This window comes from Fulmarus glacialis, unplaced genomic scaffold (assembly GCF_000690835.1).
Source record: "Fulmarus glacialis isolate BGI_N327 unplaced genomic scaffold, ASM69083v1 scaffold23537, whole genome shotgun sequence".
NCBI classification, from domain to species: Eukaryota; Metazoa; Chordata; class Aves; order Procellariiformes; family Procellariidae; genus Fulmarus; species Fulmarus glacialis.
In genome coordinates this window covers 11,187-19,585 of record NW_009222901.1, presented here as the reverse complement: position 1 = coordinate 19,585, position 8,399 = coordinate 11,187, and the positions used below count along the sequence as shown (strand labels likewise).

General features: G+C 47.9%; 1 protein-coding gene across 1 annotated transcript in view; it reads right to left on the bottom strand.

Annotated features, from left to right (window-relative positions):
- Positions 1-1,268: 1,268 nt before the first annotated feature.
- The window catches only part of CADM1 (cell adhesion molecule 1), a gene marked incomplete at its 3' end in the record, with an annotated part of 17,914 nt that continues 10,783 nt past the window's right edge, over positions 1,269-8,399 (bottom strand). Inside the window, exons 2-5 of the mRNA XM_009581628.1 lie at positions 8,324-8,399; positions 7,051-7,203; positions 3,288-3,425; positions 1,269-1,424 (exon numbers count right to left, since the gene is read on the bottom strand). The exon at positions 8,324-8,399 is cut by the window's right edge and continues 249 nt beyond it. Coding sequence (XP_009579923.1) covers positions 1,269-1,424; positions 3,288-3,425; positions 7,051-7,203; positions 8,324-8,399 — 523 coding nt within the window. The remainder of the gene's footprint in view (positions 1,425-3,287; positions 3,426-7,050; positions 7,204-8,323) is intronic.

Here is an 8,399-nt window from a genome sequence, read left to right as displayed (position 1 = left end):
TCCCATCCAACGATCAGGATTTCAGGGGAATTTCTGGAAGGAAGCCTAACGGTACTCCGATGCCCTTTCAACCCAGGGGAAGAAACCCGGCAAGATTTCAATACCTCCGCATAACAGGGGAGACAGGATTTTTTCTTCCCCGTTAAGTATTTGATCAAGCCTCACAAAGGTGCTAATGTATTATTAAAGCTAATGAAGCTCTACAAGAAATGTTAATGGACATTAAGTTTGCATAAATGAATTACACATTAGCACAGTCGCAAGAAATCTAGTATCTGCCAATTTAGGTAGTATCTGATCATTTCTGTTTTCCTCATTACAGGAACATTACTTCCCGCGAGTTTCAGAGATATGAGGATTGTAACCAAGATGTTCATAATGAAACTACATAATGAAGCAGATGAAATAAATTTTCTTTCCCTTTTCACGCAATGTCATAGTTGAAGCGCACCTACAAAAATAAGCTCTTTGAGTCACCCCAGCACCCCGGTTTGCCGCGGCACGCCAGCCTTGCTGTGAGAACCGTCTGATTTTGCTTTTGGGAGCCATCTTCTGGGTAAGGGCACGCGTATGCGGCAGCTTCGTTATCTCCACCAGCTGCAAGTCAGGCTGCATTTGGGACCACTGGTATTTTCAGGTACCTGCTCATAAACCCTGTAACGTCATATACAGTAGAGCAGTTCCTAGATGAAGTGAAATGCATTATTAACACCGAACATGTTAGGAACATTATAGAAAATAGGTTGGCCTTAATCAGCAGTGTTACTACAGATTCCACGTAATTCGTGTTACTCTGATGTAGAAAACCAGTTGGTGCTGTACGGTCACAATGCACAATACTGAGTTTCTTTCGCACGGCACCAAGTTTTCGCCAGTAACCTCGCAACGGTGGCCAGTCGCTTTGATGTGGTAGTAGAGGAGCACTTTTCAAAGAGATAAGTAGGTCGCTAAAAGAAAAATACTCGGATTTAATCTGTTCTGACAATTACGAAGCCCAGCCAGGAACCTCTGACACTGCGAATTCTATGTACGGAAAGTTATTCCTCAAGAGAAGAAAAGTATGTATTTCTTGTGTCGCAGAAGGGCTGGGAAAAGCCGTGGCTTAACCCGTGAATTGGTACCCAACGTTTTGATTTCAATTTTTAAGTAACGGGATATAAACCCCAGCTACGCTGTGATTTTATCACGTAGTGAACAGTTCCTGAACTCTCAGGTGAGCGATTTTATACGGTTTATACGTTAAGAGAATTAAAAGTTCTGCTACTCACACATGACTTCCAGGTAACGCTGTGTCTGCAAGTCTTTGACAGCAGGGTGATCCACCAAGCAGATGACAGGGACCCCATCGTCCTCCCGTCCCACCTTCAGCACCAGCTGGCTGGTCACCGTGTACATGTCGGACCACTGCTCCACTTCCGACTTGCCTGCCGGGGAGAGCAGAGGGTGATCACGGGAGGGAGCGCCTACTGCACCCGGGTCACCTCCCTCCTTGCCGTGCCCAGGTGACACCTCCCCGTCGGATAGCGTCCCTCCTCTGCAGCCGCCGAGGTTTAGGGGCAGGGGGTGCGGGCGCATGAAGCAACACACCTCTCCCTGAGGTTGTTGCCAACTAAAGCCCACACTACGTTACCGCAATGATGAACAATCCCCTTACACCGTCCCCAAATCCCCAAACTCTTAAATCAATGAGCTACACAAATCCCCCCCCCCCTTGAATCAACAATTAGCTAGAAAAGTGATTAAACAGATTAACTTAATTAATAGTATCGATAGGCTGAAGCATTTCAGCAGCGCTCCGTTTGAAGGGGAGAATAGCACGGTGGTTTGAAGGGGAGAACAGCACAGTTCAGGACTGGCTGCCTGAAGGATGCCATAACGCACGGCACGGAAACAAGGAGGGAGAAAAGACAAGACAGGAGAAAAAGGATTTTTCCAGGAACTCAGCCAGTGCTTGCTGACAACGCACCTCCGCTTCGTTTTCCGATACTCTTATCTGTGGCTTTTCATTTAAGAATTCACAGTCAAAACGTTAAGAGTAACTTTTGTAGCAGAGGTCTTTCAACCACAAAGTATTTCTGTATAATATATTGAAGTGAAACAGAGGACAGACGCAGAAAGTGACGCCCCTTGATATTTAGAGGAAAGGCTTTCTGATCGGCAAAGGCACACTTCACAACCCGCAGCTGCGTTTCCCTATTTCTGTTTAAATAGTTTCCCTATTTCCGTTTAAAAAAAAAATACCCGAAGCATCAGCAGGGTGAGCTGGTACTGCCCGAAGCTACTACTCAGCTCAGCGGGCTTCAGAGAGAAAGGAAAGCTGGGATTCAACTGCCAACACAAGAAAACTCAATCAAGAAGCCGGACAGGTCACGCACGAAGGGTCACATGCTATCGCACTGCCGCCCGCCGGAATGGGGAAGGAAAGCGGAATGGGAAGGAAAGCGGAATGGGGAAGATCTCACACCACGTCGATGACAACCGGTGCTGGGAATCAGTGGGGCACCACTTTGCGCGGCGGCGGGTTTGCATTCCACCTTTGTCGGCGTACTCTCAGCACGTGTCCTACTCGGATGCTCGCAGGTGTTGGACTTAAAGAGAGGATTTTATCTTGCCCTCTTAGGGGGGTGGATTTGAAGTAATGAGCCTGGACTTCTGTAGAGAGCCCTTCAGTGCCTCAGACTGGGTAAAGCACAAAGGTGTTGTCAACCAAGCTCACATCTACACGCAGACTTAAACTAACAGCCCGTCACAGGCAATCAGAGTCAGTGACTTGAATGTGCAAATACCAGGAGCAACCAGACCTCGGGGAGCGGGAGAAACCCGTCTTGTATGAATATTCAACTGAACACAGCGAAAACGCTCTATAAACAAGAGAGCTAGACCTGACGGTGAATTGAAAACATTTACAGCCCGAAGCGCAGATGAGCCTACTCGTACCAAAAGCAGGGCAGAAAGCTACATAAACCACCGCAGAAATAAATTCTGCGCACAGCTTTGGGGCGCCTCAAGGTCACCTGCACTTACAGAAAGACTCCAGAACCCTGTACTCGAGTCTGGCAGGCAGGCAGAGGACAAAATGGAGTTCAGCCCTCCTGTGTTAGAGAATAATCTGTCTGCCCACATATTCCTTTGTTCCTGAGCTGGCGTTTAAAGCAGCTTGCTCTGCTTTTTTTTTTTTCCCCTTTCTTTTTTTTCCCCTCAAACTGGCAACAGAGAACAAATACCCAGCATTACATAAATCATTTCAGCTATCCGAAAAAAGCAAGTGACTGAGAGGATACATCTACCGGTTAGCTCCTTGTTTCCTTTGAACCATCTGATGGTGGTGGCTGGTCTGCTGGCCATGGCAGTGCAGTTCAGCTCAATCTCTTCTCCCTCAACGGCGACTTCTTTCTGGATATCAATTACCAAATTGCGTGGCGGGACTACAGCGAAAGAAAGAACACAACAGATTCGTGATGAAAAAAACATTTTTTGATCACTAACACAAGACAAAACCTTCAGGAAAACCCATAAAATCTACTAGAGGAAACTAGCCACCAGCATTTATTTGATCTTTCAATCGATCGAATCCTTTGATAGGCAGTTTCACAGTAATCAGAGTAAGCACTTTCACTCTCCACCTAATAATCATCGTAGTTTCGCAAATTATTACTTATCAAATTTGTAACTTTCTGTTCTCTCTCCCAGGCCGGCACCGTTCCAGGGAAGAGCCTTAGTCTTCTGCGCTCTTCGGTTGCGTATGTTGCTGTTGAAAAATACAGCTTGACTGCTCGCACGTTTCTTGACTTCTTCTGACAAGGAGCGGAAACACCAACGCTGACATTTGGAAGTGCATTACTTACTGTGCCTCTAACCTCGCAAGGCGATTTCTCTCTCCTGCTGTTCAGCTCCAAGCCTGAGCCGAACGGAGCGGAGGCAGGCCAGCAAACATCAAGCTCATTTAAGACGCTGAAAAAGCCTCCGAGCACAAGCCCAGAGTGGAATGCCATCACCTTTGAAACAACACTGTGTCCCCCATCAAGCCAAATACAAAACCACCCCAGAGAGGAGAGCACCAGCCCTGCATCCAGCAGCTCCTCTAGGATGGCAGTTTGCCGTTCTCCCCAGACACGCGCCTCCTTGCAAAACACAAAGCCGGGAGACCGAACTCGATGAAAAATAATCCGGTAATATTCAGAAACAGGCTAGAACTTCAGGGGGATAACCACCACTGCAGCACAAGCCAGAGGTGTGACCAACGGGCTTAAAAATTACGACACAGAAGCGAGGGACCTCTTCCCCATGAAAGCACCGGTAGTAAGCTAGTAAGGCAAAAAACAGGAAAAAATGAACATCAAGAGTTTGTGCAGCACGAAGCTGCAGCTGCAGAAAAACCCCAGAACTTCCAAAGGAAACTCAACTTTGCTCTGATGAGTATCATTAAGCAACTGCATAGTTCAAATGCGACTAACATGTTTGTGAGCTAATGAAGAACAAATATGTATAAATACCATCCAGATGATCAAATGGACTAATTAGTCACTTGTGGCTTTTCTCTAAAAAGAACAGAACAGGCTACATAGTTGAGATTTGCACATGTTCCAATTAAGCATGAATAAATCTGCATATCGTGTCACAGAAGTCATTAAAGCACACGGGAGAGCAGGGGGAAGCACACTGCTAAAGCAGGAAAAAGCAAGTGCGAAGCTCTCCCCGAATACTGACTACCAAGGATGGCTCAAAACTTCGCTCCGCTCTCCGCAGCGAGGATCACTACAAGCAGATCGGCAAAACTACTCTTTGACAGAACTTAGGAGCTACCGAAGTCTGAGTGATGACCACGAGATCTTTGGTGGGGAATGCATTCCCAGGGGGACCACCGAGAACCGCTCCCCTGCCCCGGCTCATTTCTGTCTTCTAATTGCAGAGTCAGTAACATGGAAGACAGGAAAGACGTGTTATCCTTGGTGTCACGGTACCCGACCTCTCCGTACAAATGCTAGCGAAGATAAACAGTCCCCTCCTTAGTCTTCTAACAACAAACATCCATCTTCGCCGCCCGCTCTGCGAACTGAGGTTTGGCCCGCGTATGCGATGAAGGCGGAGAGAAAACACCCGCCGCTTTATGGATGCGGGGGAAAGGCAGGCACGCGCTGGCCGTGCTGCAAATCCTTCTCAAAAAGAACGGAAGCACGGGGCAAGAAAACAGACTTTCCCCTGAATTCTGAGGCACGATTCACGTTTGAAAAAAAATCCCCCCAAACTGCATTTTGTCTCCCACCGGAAAGAGACGCAGGGCTGCCTTAGAGGTGAATAAAGTAAGTACTATTACTTCAAACACCTTCTTATCACGGTTAGCAGTGAAATGAAATCCAACAAACTGTTTTTGCGTGTGTGTGATCAGAGAGAGGAGCTGCGAGAGAGCTTCCTGTTCCTACGAATACCCAAAAGTGCACTAAAACTTTGAAGATGCTGATAAACGTAATAGCTATAGTAGAACTGCTTATAAACATTATTTAAAAAACGTATAAAAAGCTAAGAACCAAATCTCATTAAAGAAAAGAAGGAAGATTTAAACTAATCAGCGTGAGAGATCTTACATTAAGTCACCCTCTGTGATTCAGGTTCTCCTATTAATAGTCTTAAAAGCCGCTGCTAATCTGCAGGAACAGCTCTAATAGCGCGAGCTGCTATTATTGGTAACCGCATCGGTCTTGCGGCTGCACAGGCACCGCAGTCTGGCAAAGCAGGAGGGAGCGAAAGGAAGGAGGCAGAATTAACTTCAGCTCTGCAAGCAGCCGCTCCTAAGCAAACGAGCCAACTTACGATGTCAAACGAGAGACCTTACATTCTTTTACATGTGAAACACATTTTTGCTAGAACTCACAGGAAGCTATCACTTTCCATTAGTTGAACTCAAGACTTCACTGAATATGTAAGTCAACTGACAAACATGCAAAAACTTACGCATCTTCACAAGGGCAGGAGGTTCACCCGCGATGCCGTCAGTAATATTTGCCCTTAAGGAATATCATCGATGGGCAAAGATGCTGTCATTCGTCATTAAAATGCAATCTCTCAAATCCCCAAGTTTTGGAAGAAAAGATGCGGTATGTGATCAGAGTAGTCTGATTATTGAAAACACAACATTCATAAACTGAACAGTTCTACCACGCTACGAAGCATTCACGTGAATTTATTTTCCCTCTGCGTATCAGATAATTACTGAAAGACATTTCTCTACAGCTTTTGCTTTCTGGCTGACTTCTTTCTCACTTCACCGAACGAGACGCAACCACTGCAACTTATCTCCCCTTCCCCCTAAGCAACGCGCCTTCTCCCGCCCTACGTAAACCAGATGCGAGACGGAGGAGGGCTAGTCTTGCACAGCTCACGCCGTCCTGCCCGGCCTCGGGCTGGACAGACATTCCTTCCAGGACGTTGGCAGGTCCAGACCTGCCCGAACGGCCAAACGATTCACTCGGATACTCTTACAGACCAGTGAGAGCACAAACAACTCATCCTTGCAGGCTGTCTGCAAGCGAAGGCTGGTGTCAAACCCCGCTCCAAAAAGGGCAGTTAAACCTCGCAGCCTTTCCAAGTGACCCGCCCGAGTAAAAGAGAGGCTTGGAAGCGGACAACACCTCGGGCTTACACCTCTGCTTATTCTTTGAAGCCAAAAATTGCCTGCGAACAAGAAGGGGAAGGCCCGAGAGTCACGCTAAACACGACGTACCCTACAGAGAGAGGCTCAGGTGCAAGCAGGGAGGCCTTGCAAGGGAGGAAGGTGCCGCAAGGGCTATGGCGTGCCACCGGACAACCCGCTCGGTATTTGCTGGCAGCCCTTGAAAATCTCGTCTCTGCACGTTCAAGCCCTGAGCTGCGCTGAGCTACTGCAGAGCTGAGCCGGTCTCCAGCGGGAGAGCGCTCGGCACGCAAACCCTCGCTGTGTTTTATCGCTCTCCCTGGGCGGCTGGAGCTCTCCGCACGCCGCGCGGAGCCCCAGCCCGCTGACCCTGCGCGTCCGGGGATTACAAAGTTCACCGCGAGCAGCTGTTCGCTCCTTACCGAGCACTGTAATCGTGGTATAAATCTCCTGGGGGGGATCAGTGTAGAGCTGGCAGAAGTACCTTCCTTCGTCAGAAATGGAGACGTTTGTCAAGGACACTCGGAGCTCGCTGTTGGAGAAGTTCACCAGCTGGAACCTGCTGTCCTTCAGCGCTGTGGAGCAAGCACACCCTTAGTGACTGCGACGGGAGATGCAGCGTCCCCTCGCACCGCACAACAAGCCAAAGGCCGGCAAAAACGGCAGTAGCATCTAGACAAGCCCCCCCGAGGGTTCCTGACCGCAGCTTCCACCCTGCTTCTTACCTTCACCTCTGGGTCTAGGAAGTATTTCTGTTCTCAGATCATTACAAAGAATTGACGTAAGCAAACCACCAGGCACGGTATCAAACCTTTGGACACCGTTTTATTACCAGATGGCTTAGGGACACGTAGGTAAATCGCTTATTGTGAAAATCCACTTCTACATGCGCCCATTTCTGACTGTATGCAGACAGTGGACTAGGGACAGCATGAAAGATGAAAGAATTGGGAAAAGTATAGTTTAAAATTTGTTTCCTGACCAGTAGCGGCTGTCCAAATGCTTTTAGGAATTTGGAAACCGAGCATTTTAAATCTCACCAGCCGAACAGAAGGGCCTCGAGTAGCGGTGCAAGCGGAGGGAGCCAGCCCCCGCACGTGCACACGTTAGATGAGGCAGCGCCTCGGAAGGGAACGTGGTTTGCCGCGCGTTTCCGTGGTGCTGGGGACAACGTACCACTGTGTCCCGTCCCCGCAGTGACATTAACGCAGACAATTTAAAGCGTTTCACTGCAGCTACCATGCTCTGTGGCATCGTCGCAAGAGGAAACAAAGCCAGACTCATTCACTGGCCGCGGCAGTATTGGGAGATTTTGTTTTGGTTATAAAGAAGCATAGATGGTCTTGAAATTTTCAGTCTTCAAACCAAACAGATTACCTCTGAGAACTGTCTCGGCGTTGCCCTATTCAACTTGTTTGTGTCAGCTAAATATTTGGCGCTCAATTGCAATTCGCCCTGAATTACTACAATCAGTTCCTATTGCAGAGTAAGACGGTCTGACTTTTAAAGGGGACCATCAAGGTTTCAATTAGGGAGAAAGATTATGATTGCCTGTCTCATCTACCCTCTAAAGAACTGACTGAACTTTAAGTGTCTAGCATTACATTAAAAGAAGAGATCTCCGCAAACGCTTTCTCCCGAGTGCAAGCGAGGCCCAGGAAAAGTTGCTATCAAACAAGGGAAGATGGAACTTACGTCTGAAATCTCTGAAATAAATCGTTTGTCTGTTGGGATTCAGGAGCTGAATCACCGAGTCGTCGCTGTTCTTGAC